At 43.4% G+C, this 21924-nt stretch overlaps 1 protein-coding gene across 3 annotated transcripts in view; it reads right to left on the reverse strand.

Annotated features, from left to right (window-relative positions):
• Positions 1–21924, reverse strand: part of IWS1 (interacts with SUPT6H, CTD assembly factor 1) — an 87539-nt gene that overhangs the window by 59091 nt on the left and 6524 nt on the right. For all 3 annotated transcript variants that reach the window (XM_038746311.1, XM_038746321.1, XM_038746329.1), the window contains exon 2: positions 11601–11716. In XM_038746311.1, the coding sequence (XP_038602239.1) occupies positions 11601–11716 (116 nt within the window). The remainder of the gene's footprint in view (positions 1–11600; positions 11717–21924) is intronic.

A 21924-nucleotide genomic window follows, 5' to 3' on the forward strand; every position in this document is an offset into this window, starting at 1 on the left:
TGTACAAGTAAAATAAATAGAGTAATAAATATGTATAAACATATATACATATATACTTGTGCGGTGGGGAGGGGAAGGAGGTAAGGAGGGGGAGAGGAAGGAGGGGGCTCAGTCTGGGATAAAGAGGTGAGAGAGGTGAAAGATGAGAGAAGAGAGATGAGAGATAGAGAGCAGAGAGATGGAGAGAGACAAAGAGGGAAGAGAGAGATGAAACAGAAGAGAGACAGAGAGGAAAGATGGAGGGGGAAGAGATGAAGAGGTGAGAGAGGTGAAAGATGAGAGAAGAGATGGCAAGCAGAGAGATGAAGAGAGACAAAGGGGAGAGAAGAAACAGAGAGAAGAGAGATGGAGAGAGACAGAGAGACGAAACAAGAGAGATGGAGAGAGACAGAGAGAGATGAAAGATAGTGAGCAGAGAGATGGAGAGAGACAAAGGGGAGAGAGAGAGATGAAACAGAAGAGAGAATAATAATAATAATAATAATGATGGTACTTTTTTAGCGCTTACTATGTGCAAAGCACTGTTCTAAGCGCTGGGGAGGTTACAAGGTGATCGTGTTGTCCCATGAGGGGCTCACAGTTTTAATCCCCATTTTACAGATGAGGTAAGATGGAGTCACCTGCTGTGCCAGAGACAGAGGGAATTCTTCACACATCCACAGCATTGCTTTAAAACTCTCGAAGACCGGAATATCTTGCGTCTACCCGAGCGCTCAGTGCAGTGACTGGCACATAGCAAGTGCTTAACAAATACCACAATTATTATTGTTAGCTAACACCAATCCAGTCATTGGAAAAAAAGTTTTATTTCTCTGGATCATTTTTTCTCCTTATCTCTCATCTTCCATTCCTCCTGTCAAGTATCAGTTTCAATCCTGTAAGCCCCATAGAGGCTCTAAAAAACTGAATGCAGTTTGGGAAAATCTGCCCCTGAAAACCAAAAGACAATGCTAAAGTAATAGCAACGGCAATCAATCAATGAATGGTATTTATTAAGAGCATTTGGGAGAGTACAATAAAGTAAGGAGCTATGATCCCTGCCCTCAAGGAGTTTACAATCTAGTGCGGAGGGAATAATTGTGGCTGAGAATTTGAGAACAAGTCCTTCTAGACTGTGAGCCCACTGTTGGGTAGGGACCGTCTCTATATGTTGCCGACTTGTACTTCCCAAGCGCTTAGTACAGTGCTCTACACACAGTAAGCACTCAATAAATACGACCGAAGTGACAAACTACCAGTGAACCAAGCACAATTTAAAATAATAGCAAAAATGTAGCCTGCAGAGCAGAAATCTTAAATTTACTCTAGAGCTTTTTACATTAAATTTTAAATTCTGTAGTCAAACTGGCACTAAATATTTCTTGTGAACTTTATATGAAAAAATTTTGCATGAAAATTGATACTTTAGAATATTTTAATGTTACTGATTTAAATCATCAATCATATTTATTGAGCGCTTACTGTGTGCAGAGCACTGTACTAAGCGCTTGGGAAGTACAAGTTGGCAGCATATAGAGACGGTCTATAAAATAACACAAGGAAAAGAGTAGTAGGAAAGGAGAAGCACAGAGCACACAGCGAAGGTGAAAAATATTAAAGCTACTACTGGATCCTCTAAGTTTTTTTCTAAAAAAATGTACATTCATTCAGAATCATCAGCAGTCTCTCTTTGGAAATCATGTATTTGCTGAATACAAAGTTTCTTTATGTAACAGGAGAACAGCAAGGGGAGAATTCCACTCTTTTCCCCGCTCACTGGGAATGCTAGGAGTTACTCACTACATAGGAAAGGAAGGAGCTAGAGAGTTGGTGAGCAGCTCTGCGCCATCCCCGTTCCCTCACAAAAGGATGCTAGATGTGGAACCGTAGGAAACGTTCAATCAATCAATCAATCATATTTATTGAGCGCTTACTGTGTGCAGAGCACTGTACTAAGCGCTTGGGAAGTACAAGTTGGCAACATACAGAGACGGTCCCTACCCAACAGTGGGCTCACAGTCTAGACGGGGGAGACAGACAACAAAACCAAACATATTAGCAAAATAAAATAAATAGAATAGATATGTACAAGTAAAATAAATAAATAAATAGAGTAATAAATATGTACAAACATATATACAGGTATATACATATACAAAACAGAGGTCAAAGATGATGACTGAAGATACCCTTTTGCAGGGCAGTGAGAACAGAAAAAAATTTAATGAAACACCAGTTCTCTCATAAGTGTTTTTGGACAGACAGTTTCCGAGGCATACGGGGAATGCTTTTCTGCAAGCGAATGCCTCTCTGGACAGAATCTGATCAATCAATCAATCAATTGTATTTATTGAGAGCTTACTGTGTGCAGAGCACTGTACTACGCGCTTGGGAAGTACAAGCTGGCAACATTTAGAGACAATCCCTACCCAACAGTGGGCTCACAGTCTAGAAGGGGGAGACAGAGAACAAAACCAAGCATACTAACAAAATAAAATAAATAGAATAGATAGGTACAAGTAAAATAAATAAATAAATAGAGTAATAAATATGATTGACTGCAGTGCCCGGAGACCCAAGTTGTCCTCCTAAGCGCTGCATCTGTCAAGGCCTAAAAACTACAATGCAAGTTTTCCTTAATGTGGGGCTCTTCAACAACACAAGCTCCTTGACTTGAATCCCACTTTCCTTCGTTTTTAAGAACAGTACACTCACCCTGGGATAATTTTCATTTCCCTTGGAGTGAAAATACTAATCTGCATTGTTCTCCTCCCCGGCTTTTAGAAGGCGATTGCGTTTTTAGTTCCCATCCAGTCAAATTTCTAGCTAAGACCGCGCTCCGCTACTGGCAGCAAAGGAAATGGGAGGGTCATGGAAAATAAGAGAAAGACCAAAAAAGTAAAAAATGCAAATTCTCTCCAACCCAAAAAGGTCCCCAAATTGACCTTTTTCGACTCCAGAAAGCAAGATCAATATTTTAAATCAGTAAAGCTAGCAATTACAGCACTTTCCTTAGTCATAGATTTTTGTAAGCATCTGACACCCAAAGCACTCTAAACATTTTTGAAAGGTCATAAATATGAATTCAAAATACCCCTTCAAGTCTATTAGCATCCCACGATTTACTCAGAAATCATGTTTCACTGGAACACAGCTCTTCAAATTAACCACGCCTCTCGCACGAAACCAGCAGGCATTTCTAATGGAATCAATACATCTCATCAAAACCAATCTGAGCACCTTCACGTAGAAAGCAGCAGACATTTCTCCCACTCACAGAAAACTCCACCTTGAAAAGCACAACCAAAATTCTCTCCTACATCTCTCCTACTGAAATTGCCTTTCTGAATATGCAAAACAATCATTAATGCCTTCTTCCCCTAACTCTCAATGACTATCGAGGTTTTCCAACACAGATTCAATCTTTTAGTCACCCAAAAGTGTAATGTATGTTTCTATTCTCTCTTTATAAATTTTTTGTCTACTTCCTATTTTCAACGCCAAGAGTTAGAAATTAGGATTCCAAATTATAATTTAAAACGGACTGCAGAGAATTTCGAAAAATGGAAAAATGCCACCGCAGAAATACAGAAAGTTAACATGAGGAAGGTTTGGCAAAGGACGAAACAGACTCGCTGGCCTTCATCTGCAGAGTCCATGATGATGCTTCTAAAGACAGAGTATATACAGTGCACAGAAAATCTTACAAATGATATTTGAAAATCATACTATATCTAGTTATTTCTGGTATTAGATATTTTAACTTTATCCACAACTACCGCAACATATCGGTGCAGTTAACAAATATTTTAAATAAAAGTCAGGGTCGACCTCTGGATCGCTAAATGTATTTATTTTCTTCTCTGCAGGGGTTCAGACTCTGTGCTCTGGGAAGAGGGGGTGCCAATTTCTAAAAGTGCAAATATTCACTTCCCAGTCTTAATGTGATCTTGGATTCTGACAGGTTCGTTCAATTGCTTTTATTGAGCGCTTACTATGTGCAGAGCACTGTACTAAGCGCTTGGGAAGTACAAATTGGCATCATATAGAGACAGTCCCTACCCAACAGTGGGCTCACAGTTTAAAAGGGGGAGACAGAGAACAAAACCAAACATACTAACAAAATAAAATAAATAGAATAGATAAGTACAAGTAAAATAGAGTAATAAATATGTACAAAAATATATACATATATACAGCTGCTGTGGGGAAGGGAAGGAGGTAGGATGGGGGGGGATGGAGAGGGGGACAGGTGGTTTTTTTCACAAGAATGTAGTTTCGGTCATAGGCACAAATGTAACGTATCACCTGGTAGATTTCTGGCATTCAGTCAAGGTGAATGGTGAACAGTCCAAATAAGTTGACTTTTTTTAAATCTGCAAGATACTCCAGCCCAACAAGTTGGAGGAACCTAGAGCCTGAAATTAGAGCTTTTTTAAATTTGCAAGATACTCCAGCCCAACAAGTTGGAGGAACCTAGAGCCTGAAATTAGGGCTTTTTTAAATTTGCAAGATACTCCAGCCCAAGTTGGAGGAACCTAGAGCCTGAAATTAGGGCTTTTTTAAATTTGCAAGATACTCCAGCCCAACAAGTTGGCCTGAAATTAGAGCTTTTTTAAATTTGCAAGATACTCCAGGCCAACAAGTTGGAGGAACCTAGAGCCTGAAATTAGGGATTTTTTAAATTTGCAAGATACTCCAGCCCAACAAGTTGGAGGAACCTAGAGCCTGAAATTAGCGCTTTTTTAAATTTGCAAGATACTCCAGCCCAACAAGTTGGAGGAACCTAGAGCATGAAATTAGGGCTTTTTTAAATTTGCAAGATACTCCAGCCCAACAAATTGGAGGAACCTAGAGCCTGAAATTAGGGCTTTTTTAAATTTGCAAGATACTCCAGCCCAACAGGTTGGAGGAACCTAGAGCCTGAAATTAGGGCTTTTTTTAAATTTGCAAGATACTCCAGCCCAACAAGTTGGAGGAACCTAGAGCCTGAAATTAGGGCTTTTTTAAATTTGCAAGATACTCCAGCCCAACAAGTTGGAGGAACCTAGAGCCTGAAATTAGGGCTTGATAAGTAAGAAATTATGGGCAATTTTACTCAAAATGTAAAATATGACACACAGCCTCTAGTACGCTTTAGACTGTAATGCATTTTCGCTACATTTGGAGAGAACGCTATTGGATTAGGGAATGCACTTCTCAAACGTGCATGTGCCCGGAAACACATGGGAAGAAACTGCTTTGCAAATATATGTGATTTTGGTCGACGTGGGAGCATTTTATTTTGTTAGTGTGTTTGGTTTTGTTCTGTCTCCCCCTTTTAGACTGTGAGCCCACTGTTGGGTAGGGACTGTCTCTATATGTTGCCAACTTGTACTTCCCAAGCACTTAGTACAGTGCTCTGCACACAGTAAGCGCTCAATAAATATGATTGATTGATTGATTGATTACTCCAGTGTGAGTCTTTTGAAATGCAAGATTCTTTGAACAAACTATATGGGACCCACTGTAGGATGCTCACACAGATGGGATGGGGATTCAGTGCCTGAGGCTGTGAGTCCCTTTTGGGACAGGGACTCACAGTCAATCAGTCAATGGTCTTTATGGAGTGCTTGCTATGTGCAGAGCACTCTACTAGCTGTGTCACCTTGGGCAAGTCACCTCACTTCTCTGTGCCTCAGTCTCCTCATCTGTAAAATGGGAATTGAGTCGGTGAGCCCCACGTGGGACAATCTGATTACCTTGTATTTACCCCAGCACTTAGAACAATCAATCAATCAATCGTATTTATTGAGCGCTTACTGTGTGCAGAGCACTGTACTAAGCGCTTGGGAAGTACAAGTTGGCAACATATAGAGACAGTCCCTACCCAACAGTGGGGCCACCGTCTAAAAGGGGGAAACAGAGAACAAAACCAAACATACTAACAAAATAAAATAAATAGAATAGATATGCACAAGTAAAATAAAGAAAGAAAGAGAGAAAGAGAGAGAGAGAGAAAGAAAGAAAGAAAGAGAGAGAGAGAGAAAGGGAGAAAGGGAGAAGGAAAGAAGGAAGGAAAGAAGGAAAGAAGGAAAGAAGGAAAGAAAGAAAGAAAGAAAGAAAGAAAGAAAGAAAGAAAGAAAGAAAGAACGAACGAACAGTGCTTGGAACACAGTAAGCTCTTCACGAATACCATAATTATTATTGCCCCCCGCTTCCTCTGCTTCCCCTCCCCGTCACCCCAATTCCCTCCCTCTGCTCTACCCCCCTCGCCGCCCCACAGCACTTGTGTATATGTGAGCGTATTTATTATTCTATTTATTTTATTGACGTGTAAATATCTATAATTCTATTTATTTACATGGATGCTACTGATGCCCGTTGACTTGTTCTGTTTTGAAGTCTGTCTCCCCTCTTCTAGACTATGAGCCCGTTGCTGGGTAGGGATCGTCTCTACCTCATTGTTGCCGAATTGTACTTTCCAAGCGCTTAGTACAGTGCCCTGCACACAGTAAGTGCTCAATAAATAACAGTGACTGACTGATGGCGTGAAGCGTGTGTCTGGGGGAAGCAGATTGCCCCTTCTCTGAAGCGATGACGAAGAACTGTGATGAGTTTAAACCTCTGTGGACACCCGATGAAGCTCAGGAGGCCAATACACGGTCCAGGGCAGCGCCCAGAGAAGCAGCAGGAGCAGAAAGAGCTGGGAGATTCTCCACGGCAGCTAAGAATACCTCCCCTCGGGACCCTGGGGTCTGCACTGGCCCACCCCCTTGAAAGCCCTTCTAAAATCTCACCTCCTCCAGGATCAGGACTGATCCTGATCAATTCAATTCAATCAATCAATCAATCGTATTTATTGAGCGCTTACTGTGTGCAGAGCACTGTACTAAGCGCTTGGGAAGTCCAAATTGGCAACATATAGAGACGGTCCCTACCCAACAGTGGGCTCACAGTCTAGAAGGGGGAGAATCAATTGATCAATTCATCTTTCCCTGATCAATTCCCAACACGATGAGCTGTAGTAACTTGATTTTCCTCTAGCATTAATGCATTTATTTATTTCCACTCCCTTCTGCATCACCCTTTATTCATTCCTCTTCCCAGCCCCACGGCACGTATGTACATACTTGTAATTTATTCACTCACGTATTCATATTCATGTCTGTCTCCCCCCATAGACTGTAAGCTGGCTGTGGGCAGGGTATGGGGGGCTATTTATCATTATACTGTACACTCCCAAGCGCTTAGTACAGTGCTTTGCACACAGTAAGCGCTCAATAAATACAGTTGAATGAATGAATTTATTAGTCCCTTCCTCAACACTTGTGGACAAGCAGCGAGGCCTAGACTGCAAGCCCGTTGTGGGCAGGGATTGTCTATTACTGTACTTTCCAAGCGCTTAGTACAGTGCTCTGCACACAGTAAGCGCTCAATGAATACAATTGAATGAATGAATTTATTAGTCCCTTCCTCAACACTTGTGGACAAGCAGCGGGGCCTAGACTGCAAGCCCGTTGTGGGCAGGGATTGTCTATTACTGTACTTTCCAAGCGCTCAGTACAGTGCTCTGCACACAGTAAGCGCTCAAAAAATGCGATCGAATGGATAGACTACGGACCTGGGAGACAGAAAGACCTGGGTTCTAATCCCGGCTCTGCGACCTTGGGTAAATCGCTCAACTAGAGAAGCAGCGTGGCTCAGTGGAAAAAGACTGGCCTTTGGAGGCAGAGGGCGTGGGTTCGTATCCCGCCTCCACCACAAGTCTGCTGTGTGACCTTGGCCAAGTCACTTAACTTCTCTGAGCCTCAGTTACCCCATCTGTAAAAATGGGGATTAAGACTGTGAGCCCTACGTGGGACAACTTGATCACACTGTATCCCCCCCAGCGCTTAGAACAGTGCTTTGCACGTTGTAAGCGCTTAACAAATGCCATCATTATTATTATTAACTTATCTATTTTACTTGTACACATCTATTCTATTTATTTTATTTTGTTAGTATGTTTGGTTTTGTTCTCTGTCTCCCCCTTCTAGACTGTGAGCCCACTGTTGGGTAGGGACCGTCACTATATGTTGCCAACTTGGACTTCCCAAGCGCTTAGTACAGTGCTCTGCACACAGTAAGCGCTCAATAAATACGACTGATTAACTTCTCCATGCCTCAGTTACAGCATCTGTAAAATGGGGATTACGACTGAGCTCCACGTGAGCTAGGGACCCTGTCCAACCTGAACTGCTCGTGTCCACCCCAGCGCTTAGTAAAGTGCCCGGAACATTATAAGCACTCAACAGATACCACAATTATTATTTAATCTGACTTCACTACTGGTAAATAGTTTGCTGTCTTCCCAAATAGACCTTTGCGGGCCAGGAATATTGGCTGTGCTTCTGTGGACTTTCCCAAGTGCTTAGTTCATTCATTCAGGTGCATTTAAAGACCTAAATATATATATAGATCTATATCTAAATGTACCTAAAGACCTTATAGATGGTCTAGAACCGGATTCCATACTGCTAACGCGCCCTGCTCGACAATCTTTCAAACTACGCGTTGGCCTCCTTGATAGAGCGTGGGCCCGGGAGCCGGAAGGACCTGGGTTCTAATCAATCAATCAATCGTATTTATTGAGCGCTTACTGTGTGCAGAGCACTGTACTAAGCGCTTGGGAAGTACAAGTTGGCAACATATAGAGACGGTCCCTACCCGACAGTGGGCTCACAGTCTAAACCTGGCTTCGCCGTCATAGCACAATGATGGTATTTGTTAAGCGCTTTAACGCTGCTTTAGAGAAGCAGCGTGGCTCGGGGGAAAGAGCCCGGGCTTTGTAGTCATCATCATCATCATCATCAATCGTATTTATTGAGCGCTTACTGTGTGCAGAGCACTGGACTAAGCGCTTGGGAAGTACAAGTTGGCAACATATCGAGACGGTCCCTACCCAACAGTGGGCTCACAGTCTAAAAGGGGGAGAGTCAGAGGTCGCGGGTTCAAATCCCAGCTCCGCCAACTGTCAGCTGTGTGACTTTAGGCAAGTCACTTCACTTCTCTGGGCCTCAGTGACCTCATCTGGAAAATGGGGATGAAGACTGGGAGCCCCCCGTGGGACAACCTGATCACCTTGCAACCTTCCCAGTGCTTAGAACAGTGCTTTGCACATAGTAAGTGCTTAATAAAGGCCATCATGTGCAAAGCACTGTTCAAAGCGCTGAGGAGGTTATTCATTCATTCATTCAATCGTATTTATTGAGCGCTCACTGTGTGCAGAGCACTGTACTAAGCGCTTGGGAAGTTCAAGTCGGCAACATATAGAGACGGTCCCTACCCAACAGCGGGCTCACAGTCTAGAAGTTCAGGTGCCTGGCTCTCACCAGGCACTCCGTAAACGCCATCGCTACTGAGAGAAGCAGCGTGGCTCAGTGGAAAGAGCCCGGGCTTTGGAGTCAGAGGTCATGGGTTCAAGTTCCGGCTCCTCCAATTGTCAGCTGTGTGACTTCGGGCAAGTCACTTCACTTCTCTGGGCCTCAGTTACCTCATCTGTAAAATGGGGATTGAGACTGTGAGCCCCCTGTGGGACAACCTGATCACCTTGTAACCTCCCCAGCGCTTAGAACAGTGCTTTGAATATAGTAAGTGCTTAATAAATGCCAACACTATTATTATTACTGCTAACCGGGGCCCATCCCAAAGGAGAAAGGCTCGGGAACACCTCCACTGGGAAAAGACCCATGTTGGGAATGAATGGCTGTACTCATCAGGACCCACGAGGCCCGGGACTTTCTGCACCGACTAAAAGATAGGGGACAAAATCAGTGTCTGGGTTCCAGAGCTCACCAGGATGCTGGGACCAACTTATACTTCCCAAGCGCTTAGTACAGTGCCCTGCACACAGTAAGTGCTCAATAAATATGATTGATTGAATGAATGAATGAATGGGAATCACAAAAGGCGGCCTGGGTACGAATATATTCAGTTCAGTTCTGCCAGAGTGAGTGTTTTCGGTACAGGGACTGGATCGCACTTTTTCATTTCATTTTGTTAATATGTTTGGTTTTGTTCTCTGTCTCCCCCTTCTAGACTGTGAGCCCGTTGTTGGTTAGGGACTGTCTTTATATGTTGCCAACTTGTACTTCCCAAGCGCTTAGTACAGTGCTCTGCACACAGTAAGCGCTCAATAAATACGATTGATTAAGGAATTAGGAACATTCTTCCCATGCGTGTTTGGTCAGCATGTCCTATCATCAGGGACACAATGTCACAAGTGCAATGTGTCGGAACAACTGGTCACTAAACTGCAAGTTTGCCTTAATTCTTGAGCGCTTACTGTGTGCAGAGCACTGTATTAAGCGCTTGGGAAGTACAAGTCAGTGACATATAGAGACGGTCCCTCCCCAACAGCGGGCTCACAGTCTAGAAGATGTGTGGCTTCGTAAGAACCCTTCCCAGACTGAGCTCGCTGTTGGGTAGGGACCGTCTCTATATGTCGCCAACTTGTACTTCCCAAGCGCTTACTACAGTGCTCTGCACACAGTAAGCGCTCAATAAATACGATTGATTGATTGATTTAGCCTCCTCCTTCCTCTCCCCATCCCCCCGCCTTACCTCCTTCCCCTCCCCACAGCACCTGTATATATGTATATATGTTTGTAGGTATTACTCTATTTATTTATTTTATTTGTGCATATTTATTCTATTTATTTTATTTTGTTAAGATGTTTTGTTTTGTTCTCTGCTTCCCCTTTCTAGACTGTGAGACTGCTGCTGGGTAGGGACCGTCTCTATATGTTCCCAACTTGGACTTCCCAAGCTCTTAGTACAGTGTTCTGCACACAGTAAGCGCTCAATAAATACGATTGATTGATTGAATGAGCCCCCTCCTTCCTCTCCCCATCCCCCCGCCTTACCTCCTTCCCCTCCCCACAGCACCTGTATATATGTACATATGTTTGTAGGTATTACTCTATTTATTTTACTTGTACATATTTATTCTATTTATTTTATTTTGTTAATATGTTTTGTTTTGTTCTCTGCCTCCCCCTTCTAGACTGTGAGCCCGCTGTTGGGTAGGGACCGTCTCTATATGTTGCCAACTTGGACTTCCCAAGCTCTTAGTACAGTGCTCTGCACACAGTAAGCGCTCAATAAATACGATTGATTGATTGAGCCCCCTCCTTCCCCTCCCCACAGCACCTGTATATATGTACATATGTTTGTAGGTATTACTCTATTTATTTATTTATTTTATTTGTACATATTTATTCTATTTATTTTACTTTGTTAATATGTTTTGTTTTGTTCTCTGCCTCCCCGTTCTAGACTGTGAGCCCGCTGCTGGGTAGGGACCGTCTCTATTTGTCGCCAGCTTGTACTTCCCAAGTGCTTAGTACAGTGCTTTGCACACAGTAAGCGCTCAATAAATGCGATTGAATGAATGAATGAATGAACCCAACCCTCACATTAGAGTAAAATTGGATTGGGAGGAGTGGGAGGGAGCGCTTGCATTCTGGCAATATATCTTTAGTTTCTGGCTGCAAACGGCAAGTCACAAGGGCATCATCATCAATCGTATTTATTGAGTGCTTACTATGAGCAGGGCAGCACAAATCCGTCCCCCAAACGAGGCTGCAAAAAGTCAATACCTCTGAATGACGTTCCAAACTCCCATTTTCTGATCCCGAGTGCTGGTCGTTTCCATCGTCTTCCACGTCGGACTCCGAATCCCGCTCGTCCTGCACTGGGGTGGCACCACCGTCATCTGCGTGGAACGAGACAAGACAAACCCCACTGAAAATGCAAGATGGATAATAACCCCTGGGGCGGGTACCGTTACAGTCAAGAGGAAAAAATTCCTGTAAGTCGTATGAATCCTGTGTTAATTTTTGTAATTTTCAAAGATTCATCCAGCTATGTACTGCCCAAGCGCTTAGCACAGTGCCCTGCACACAGTAAGCGCTCAATAAATACGATTGAATGAATGAAAATACAACCCGAGGGGGCTGGCCATCTACAGTGGCCTTTTCCGACACGCTGCAAAGGAGGACGGGGCTACGTAAGGCCACTGAGCCCACTGACCGTGGGCTTTCATATGTTGCCCACTTGTACTTCCCAAGCGCTTAGTACAGTGCTCTGCAGGCAGTAAGCGCTCAATAAATACGACAATGAATGAATTCAGTCGTATTTACTGAGCGCTTACTGTGTGCAGTGGAGGGGAAAATCCACTGTCTCCCCTGCTAAAGCCATGCTAAGCTTGGAAATCTGAGCACGTGCTTGGCTCAGCCCACTCTTAATTTTGCCCTGGGACTAGCATACCTTGCTTCCACCAGGTAATAATAATAATAATAATAGTATTTAGTAAGCGCTTACTATACGCAAAGCACTGTTCTAAGTGCTGGGGAGGTTACAAGGTGATCAGGTTGTCCCACCAGGGAGGCTCGCAGTCTTCATCCCCCCATTTTCCAGATGAGGGAACAGAGGCCCAGAGAAGTGAAGTGATTTGCCCAAAGTCCCACAGCTGACAATTGGCTGAGCCGGGATCTGAACCCGTGACCTCTGACTCCAAAGCCCGGGCTCTTTCCACTGAGCCACTCTGCTTCTCTACCGGTTGGGCCTCCCTTGCAGGTCATACTGAACGGAAAGGAGCCTGGGCCAAACCAGGGCTTACTCTGCCCGGGGGGGACCAACTGCAACTGGGCTGTGAGCCCACTGTTGGGGAGGGACCGTCTCTATATGTTGCCAACTTGGACTTCCCAAGCACTTAGTACAGTGCTCTGCACACAGTAAGCGCTCAATAAATACGACAATGAATGAACTGGGCACTACTATCAATTAACCGTATTTAGCGAGCCAATCTTGAGTGTGCAGTCCTCGGCGGAGGGGCGGTAACTGTGGTACTTGTTTAAGCGCTTTTCAATGTGCCAACCGCTGTACTAGCCTGGCTCAGTGGAAAGAGCCCGGGCTTGGGAGTCAGGGGTCATGGGTTCGAATCCCGGCTCTGCCAATTGTCAGCTGTGGGACTTTGGGCAAGTCACTTCACTTCTCTGGGCCTCAGTTACCTCATCTGGAAAATGGGGATTAAGACTGGGAGCCCCCCGTGGGACAACCTGATCCCCCTGTAACCTCCCCACAGCTTAGAACAGTGCCTTGCACATAGTAAGCGCTTAATAAATGCCATTATTATTATTACTATTATTATTCTCTGGGCCTCAGTTCCCTCATCTGGAAAATGGGGGTGAAGACTGTGAGACAACCTGATCTCCTTGTAACCTCTCCAGCGCTTAGAACAGTGCTTTGCACACAGTAAGTGCTTAATAAATGCCATCGTTATTATTATTACTAAGCACAAATCGGGTTGGACCCAGTCCCTGTCCCGCATGGGGCTCACCGTCTTAAATCCCATTTTACAGGTGAGTAAACTGAGGCTCAGAGAAGTTAAGTGACTTGCCCGGGGCCACACAATAGACAATAATAATAATAATAATGGCATTTGTTAAGCGCTTACTATGTGCAGAGCACTGTTCTAAGCGCTGGGGGGGAATACAAGGTGATCGAGTTGTCCCTCGTGGGGCTCACAGCCTTAATCCCCATTTTACAGATGAGGTAACTGAGGCCCGGAGAAGTTAAGTGACTTGCCCAAGGTCACACAGCAGACATGTGGCGGAGTCAGGATAATAATAATAATAATAATAATAATAATAATGGCATTTGTTAAGCGCTTACTACACACAGCAGATGTGGTGGAGTCGGGATTTGAACCCATGACCTCTGACTCCAAAGCCCGGGCTCTTTCCACTGAGCCACGCCGCTTCTTCACTCAATAAATACAATTGAATGAATCCAGAGAGCTACCCACAGCCTCATCTTTTACTTTCCTTGTTGAAGATGAGGAGATAATCATCATAACAATGACAAGTGGCGGAGCCGGGATTAGAACCCACATGTGGCGGAGTCGGGATTTGAACCCATGACCTCTGACTCCAAAGCCCGGGCTCTTTCCACTGTGCCAGGCCACGTCTTCGCTCAATAAATACAACTGAGTGAATCCAGAGAGCCACCCATAGCCTCATCTTTTACTTTCCTTGTTGAAGATGAGGAGATAATCGTCGTAATAATAATGACAAGTGGCGGGGCCGGGATTAGAACCCATGACCTTCCGACTCGTAGGCCCACACTCTAACCGCTACGCCGTATACCACATTAATAATAATAGTGATGGCACTTATTAAGCGCTTACTACGTGCAAAGCACTGTTCTAAGCGCCCCAAAGGAGCTTCACGGCCTTGAGTAATAAATATGATTTGGGGGACGCGGCGCCCTGCTACATCTCCGGAAACAGAAGCTGGGGGCGGAAAGGCAGAACGGGAGGGAGGTGGGGAGAGGGAACCTCCAACATTCATTCAATCGTATTTATTGAGCGCTTAACTTGTGCAGAGCACTGTACTAAGCGCCTTCCCAGCCCGCCCAAACGTGGCTGATTTTTGTCCAGAGCCGGTCCAAGCACATCCTGCTAGTGTGGAACCTAAAAGCCCTTCTGGACTGTGAGCCCGTTGTTGGGTAGGGACCGTCTCTATATGTTGCCGACTTGGACTTCCCAAGCGCTTAGTACAGTGCTCTGCACCCAGTAAGCGCTCAATAAATAGGATTGAATGAATAAAAGCCAGGTCTAGCCGGGTCTCTATTCCCCGCACGGGGTGTTTCTACCCAGTACCATTTAAGAGCCAGACTGGACAAGTTGGTTGCCACCTACGGTGCACCCTCTGTGAGAGTCTAACAAAGCATTTCTGAGAGGCACAGTGTTTGGATAATAATAATAATAATAATAGCATTTGTTAAGCACTTACTATGTGCTAAGCGTTAGCGGGGATACAAGGTAATCAGGCTGTCCCACGTGGGGCTCACAGTCTTAATCCCCACTTTACAGACGAGGTCACTGAGGCTCGGGGAAGTGAAGTGACTTGCCCAAAGTCGCACCGCAGACAAGTGGCGGAGTCGGGATTAGAACCCACGACCTCTGAGTCCCAAGCCTCGGCTCTTTCCACGGAGCCACGCTGCTTCCCGAACGGGGTATGAGTGTGGAGTGTGGCCCGGTGGGGAGCTTGCTCCATGCTGCAGGTGATGAAGGATGAAGGCAGAATAATAATAATAATAATAATAATAATAATGGCATTTATTAAAGCGCTTACTATGTGCAAAGCACTGTTCTAAGCGCTGGATAATATTTCTGGACTTCCATGGGTGGTTGGCGTGGCTGGCTGGAGAACCGACTTGTACTCCCTCCTCCCCCTCGCCTTACTTCCTTCCCTTCCCCACAGCACCTGCATATATGTATATATGTTTGTACGGATTTATTACTCTATTTATTTTACTTGTACATATTCTATTTTATTTTGTTAATATGCTTTGTGTTGTTCTCTGTCTCCCCCTTCTAGACTGTGAGCCCACTGTTGGGTAGGGACCGTCTCTCTATGTTGCCGACTTGTACTTCCCAAGCGCTTAGTCCAGTGCTCTGCACACAGTAAGCGCTCAATAAATATGATCGAATGATTGAATGAATACTTCCCAAGCACTTAGTACAGTGCTCTGCACACAGGAAGCGCTCAATAAATACGACTGAATGAATGAACAAATGAACTGTATAGCCTGAAGCAGGAGGACTGGAGACGGCTGCAAATTAACATTAACTGTGATATCTGTTAAGCGCTAAATCAATCAATCAATCAATCGTATTTATTGAGCGCTTACTGTGTGCAGAGCACTGTACTAAGCGCTTGGGAAGTACAAGTTGGCAACATATAGAGACGGTCCCTACCCAACAGTGGGCTCACAGTCTAGAAGTGCCAAGGACTATAAACACTGGAGTAGATTCAAGATACAAGCCCGTCTAGACCGTGCGCCTGTTGTTGGGCAGGGACCGTCTCTATATGTTGCCCACTTGTACTTCCCCATAATAATAATAATGATGGCATTTATTAAGCGCTTACTATGTGCAAAGCACTCTTCTAAGCGCTGAAGCGCTTAGTCCAGTGCTCTGCACACAGTAAGTGCTCAATAAATACGATTGAATGAATGAATGAAAAGAAAATCAGGCCTTATAATCAATCGATTACATTATATATATATTTATATAAATACGATTGAATGAATGAATGAATCGACGGTATTTATTGAGCGCTGTTAGCCACTGCACTAAGCACTTGGAAGTGTAGACTACAGAGGTGATAGACATGTTCCCTCCGCCACTATGAACCAAAGGTATTGACTGAGTGCTGTGCGCAGAGCACTGTACTAAGCACTGGGGAGAATACAACAGCTTGTACTTCCCAAGCAATAATGATGGCATTTATTAAGCGCTTACTATGTGCAAAGCACTCTTCTAAGCGCTGAAGCGCTTAGTCCGGTGCTCTGCACACAGTAAGTGCTCAATAAATACGATTGAATGAATGAATGAAAAGAAAATCAGGCCTTATAATCAATTGATTACATTATATATATATTTATATAAATACGATTGAATGAATGAATGAATCGATGGTACTTACTGAGCGCTGTTAGCCACTGCACTAAGCACTTGGAAGTGTAGACTACAACAGAGGTGATAGACATGTTCCCTCCACCACTATGAACCAAAGGTATTGACTGAGCACTATGTGCAGAGCACTGTACTAAGCACTGGGGAGAATACAACAGCTTGTACTTCCTAAGCAATAATGATGGCATTTATTAAGCGCTTACTATGTGCAAAGCACTCTTCTAAGCACTGAAGCATTTAGTCCGGTGCTCTGCACACGGTAAGTGCTCAATAAATACAATTGAATGAATGAATGAAAAGAAAATCAGACCTTATAATCAATCGATTACATAATATATATGTATTTATATAAATACCATTGAATGAATGAATGAATTGATGCTATTTATTGAGCACTGTTAGACACTGCACTAAGCACTTGGAAGAGTAGACTATAACAGAGGTGGTAGACATGTTCCCTCCCCCACTATGAACCAAAGGTATTGACTGAGCGTTGTGCACAGAGCACTGTACTAAGTACTGGGGAGAATGCAACAGCTTGTACTTCCCAAGCGCTTAGTACAGTGCTCTGCACACAGTAAGCACTCAATAAATACGATTGAATGAATGAATGAATAGCATTGGCAGACATGTTCCCTTCCCGCTGTGAGCTTAGAAGGGGCTGTGATTCTTCTAAGAAAGACTACCATGGCTCAGTGGAAAGAGCCCGGGCTTTGGAGTCAGGGGTCAAGGGTTCGAATCCCGGCTCCGCCAACTGTCAGCTGTGGGACTTTGGGCAAGTCACTTCACTTCTCTGGGCCTCAGTTCCCTCATCTGTAAAATGGGGATTAAGACTGTGAGACCCCTGTGGGACTTGATCACCTTCTTACCTCCCCAGTGCTTTGCACATAGTAAGCGCTTAATAAATGCCGTTATTATTATTATTACTTTTTTTTTTTAACTTTCTGGTTTCCAGTTCACCTGGGCCGGAGGTTGGGCAGGGAAAAAAGGGACACTTTACCACGCGTGAAGTATCCCTCTGAAGTCGGCTTATGCTCGGAAACGTTTCACTCTTTTGCGAACTGAAGCTGTGAGCCCGCTGTTGGGTAGGGACCGTCTCTACATGTTGCTAACTTGTACTTCCCAAGCGCTTAGTACAGTGCTCTGCACATATTAAGCGCTCAATAAATACGATTGAATGAATGAACTGAAGCGTAAAAGTAATCCTAATAATGCCATTTATTAAGCACTTACTAAGCGCTGGGGAGGTTACAAGGTGAGCAGGTTGTCCCTCAGGGGGCTCAGAGTCTTAATCGCCATTTTCCAGATGAGGTAACTGAGGCACACATGAGTAAGGTGACTTGCCCAAAGTCACACAGCTGACAATTGGCGGAGCCGGGATTTGAACCCCTGACCTCCGACCCAGCCCGTGTTCTTTCTACTGAGCCAAAAGTGAGCCTCTACACATCCCCCTCTCCATCCCCCCATCTTACCTCCTTCCCTTCCCCATAGCACCTGTATATATGTATATATGGTTGTACATATTTATTACTCTATTTATTTATTTATTTATTTATTTTACTTGTACATTTCTATCCTATTTTATTTTGTTGGTATGTTTGGTTCTGTTCTCTGTCTCCCCCTTTTAGACTGTGAGCCCACTGTTGGGTAGGGACTGTCTCTATGTTTTGCCAATTTGTATTTCCCAAGCGCTTAGTACAGTGCTCTGCACATAGTAAGCGCTCAATAAATACTATTGATTGATTGATTGATTGATCTCTCTGACGGGAAGCTAAGGTATTCGCATAAATTCAAAATGCAAAATACTCTTTCTTCATCCTCACTCTCCATGTATTAATCAATCGTATTTATTGAGCGCTTACTGTGTGCACAGCACTGTACTAAGCGCTTGGGAAGTCCAAGTTGGCAACACATAGAGACGGTCCCTACCCAACAGTGGGCTCACAGTCTAGAAGGTATTACAGGCCCAGGACCTCTCACCATGTCAAAGTTGGCTGAGCATTAAAATGTTCCCCGTGTCAAGAGTTTATAATCTTTAAGCATTCTAACCCAGATACGGATGATTTGGAAGGAATCTAGACTGTAAGGCTGTTAGGGGGTAGGGAACATGACCCCCAGTTCTGCCAGCGCTTAGAACAGTGCTCTGCACATAGTAAGCGCCTAATAAATGCCATCGTCATTATTCTGCTGTATTTTACTCTCCCAACTGCTTAGTACAAATGCTCTGCACACAGTAAGCACTCAATAAATACCCACTGATTGAATCTCAACTGTTAATCACGCAGTGGGACTTACTGCTTGGGAGACTACAACAGGGTACGGAAAGCCAATCTCTGCCCTCAAGGACCTTACAATTTAGCAGGGATAATCAATCAATCGTATTTATTGAGCGCTTACTGTGTACTAAGCGCTTGGGAAGTACAAGTGGGCAACATGTAGAGACGGTCCCTACCCAACAGTGGGCTCGGATACAAACATTAAACTAGATTATAGCACCTGCCAGGGTTGAAAACTTGAGAACATCTGATGAATTATTTGCATCAGATTTGATGCACAATCTGATCAGATCAGATTTAAATCTGATGATTTATTTTACTTGTACATATCTATCCTATTTATTTTATTTTGTTAGTATGTTTGGTTTTGTTCTCTGTCTCCCCCTTCTAGACTGTGAGCCCACTGTTGGGTAGGGACTGTCTCTATATGTTGCCACTTTGTACTTCCCAAGCGCTTAGTACAGTGCTCTGCACATAGTAAGCGCTCAATAAATACGACTGATGATGATGATGATGATGATGATGAAAACCACCTACAATGCAGCGCAATTTAAAATAATTCGAAAGGGCTGGGAAAATGAACCTATTAATGCATCCTTCTGCAACCTTTGTCCATCATTTTATGCTTTTCACGTCTAACTGAACTCAAATAAAAGCTCAGAGCATTATTCTGATGTTCTGTAGGACCCAGATTGGAACCGGGACCCCCTAATAATATGCCCTGTGTGGCCATTTCTTTGAGCAGGTAATGAACTAAATACTCCAAGTCCCGAGACCGTTATCTGATACAATGTAAAATGATTCCAGTGCTTCTCGTGAGCAGCGAACACCACCGCACTGTACTTTCCCAAACTCTGTACAAGCGCCCTGTGCTCGCAGGCTTAGCAGATTGGATGTTTCCACTTGGGTTCAGGACAGTCTGACCGCAGCAATCCGGGCTTATCTGAACACTGATAACTTCTTAAGCGCTTAGTACAGTGCTCTGCACACAGTAAGCGCTCAATAAATACGATTGATTGATTCTTCCTAGCAGGAACCCTGACAGTTTAAAAATATGATACAAAAGCAAACTCTTTGGCCCATTCTGGTTAATGATAGCATCACTTCCACTTCATACTAACTGTTGAGACGGCCCTCCTACCTCATCATCATCATCATCAATCGTATTTATTGAGCGCTTACTATGTGCAGGGCACTGTACTAAGCGCTTGGGAAGTACAAATTGGCAACATATAGAGACAGTCCCTACCCAACAGTGGGCTCACAGTCTAAAAGGGGGAGACAGAGAACAAAACCAAACATACTAACAAAATAAAATAAATAGAATAGACATGCACAAATAAAATAAATAAATAAATAGAGTAAAAAATATGTACAAACTTATATACATATATACAGGTGCTGTGGGGAAGGGAAGGAGGTAAGATGGGGGGGGTGGAGAGGGGGACGAGGGGGAGAGGACCTCACCTCCCTTCTCTCCTTCTCCAGCCCAGCCCGTACCCTCCGCTCCTCTGCGGCCGCTAACCTCCTCACTGGGCCTTATTCTCGCCTGTCCCGCCGTCAATCAATCAATCAATCAATCGTATTTATTGAGCGCTTACTGTGTGCAGAGCCGTCAACCCCCGGTCCACATCCTCCCCCCCCGCACATCCAAGCTCGCTCTCTTCCATCATTAATTTTTTTCCTCCCTTCAAAGCCCTCCTGAGAGCTCACCTCCTCCAGGAGGCCTTCCCAGACTGAGCCCCCTTTTTCCTCTCCTCCTCCCCATCCCCCCTGCCCTACCCTTTTCCCCTCCCCACAGCACTTATATATATTTGTACATATTTATTTTACTTGTACATATTTACTACTTTATTTATTAATGATGTGCACAGGAGCTCTAATTCCATTTACTCTAACGGTTTTGACACCTGTCTCCATGTTTTGTTTTGTTGTCTGTCTCCCCCGTCTTGACTGGGAGCCCGTTGTCGGGTAGGGACCGTCTCTATATGCTGCAGACTTGTACGTCCCAAGCGCTTAGTCCAGTGCTCAGCACACAGTAGGCGCTCAATAAATACGACTGAATGAATGAATGAAAGGCATTAGGGAAGCAGGGTGCCTCAATGGAAAGTGCATGGAGCCTGGAATCAGAGGATCTTGTACTCTCCCATGTGCTTAGTGCAGTGCTATATACACATCATTAAAATAAATTAACAAGCAGACAGGTATCAATACCACCAAAATATTTAAACAGAATTACAGATATGTACACATAATCAATAAAATAATCAAGTAGACAGGCATCAATAGCATCAAAATAGGTAAATAGAATTATAGATCTATACACATCATTAATAACATAGATAAGTAGATAAATAGAATTATAAATATATGCACATTAAAATAAACAAGTAGGAGGCATCAATAGCATCAAAATACGTAAATAGAATTATAGATCTATACACATCATTAACAACATAGATAAGTAGATAAATAGAATTATAAATATATGCACATTAAAATGAACAAGTAGGAGGCATCAATACCATCAAAATAGGTAAATAGATTTATAGATATATGCACATCATTAATAAAATAGACAAGTAGCACATAGTAAGCGCTCAATAAATACGACTGAATGAATCAAAGTAGGTAAATAGAATTATAGATCTATACACATCATTAATAACATAGATAAGTAGATAAATAGAATTACAAATATATGCACATTAAAATAAACAAGTAGGCAGGCATCAATACCATCAAAATAGGTAAACAGAATTATAGATATATGCACATCATTAATAAAATAAACAAGTAGCACACAGTAAGCGCTCAATAAATACGACTGAATGAATCAAAATAGGTAAATAGAATTAGAGATCTATAAACAGCATTAATAAAATGAATAAATACATAAATAGAATTATAGATATATACACATTAAAATAAACAAGTAGACAGGCATCAATACCATCAAAATAGGTAAATAGAAGTAAAGATATATGCACATCATTAATACAATAAACACAGAGACAAATATCAATACCACCAAAATAGGTTAATGGAATTAAGGATAGATGCACATCATTAATTCAATAAACAAGTAGACAGGCATCAATACCAATCAAACAATCATAATTACTGAGCGCTTACTGTGTGCAGAGCACTGTACTAAGCGCT

Source organism: Tachyglossus aculeatus, chromosome 1 (assembly GCF_015852505.1).
Source record: "Tachyglossus aculeatus isolate mTacAcu1 chromosome 1, mTacAcu1.pri, whole genome shotgun sequence".
Taxonomy (NCBI): domain Eukaryota; kingdom Metazoa; phylum Chordata; class Mammalia; order Monotremata; family Tachyglossidae; genus Tachyglossus; species Tachyglossus aculeatus.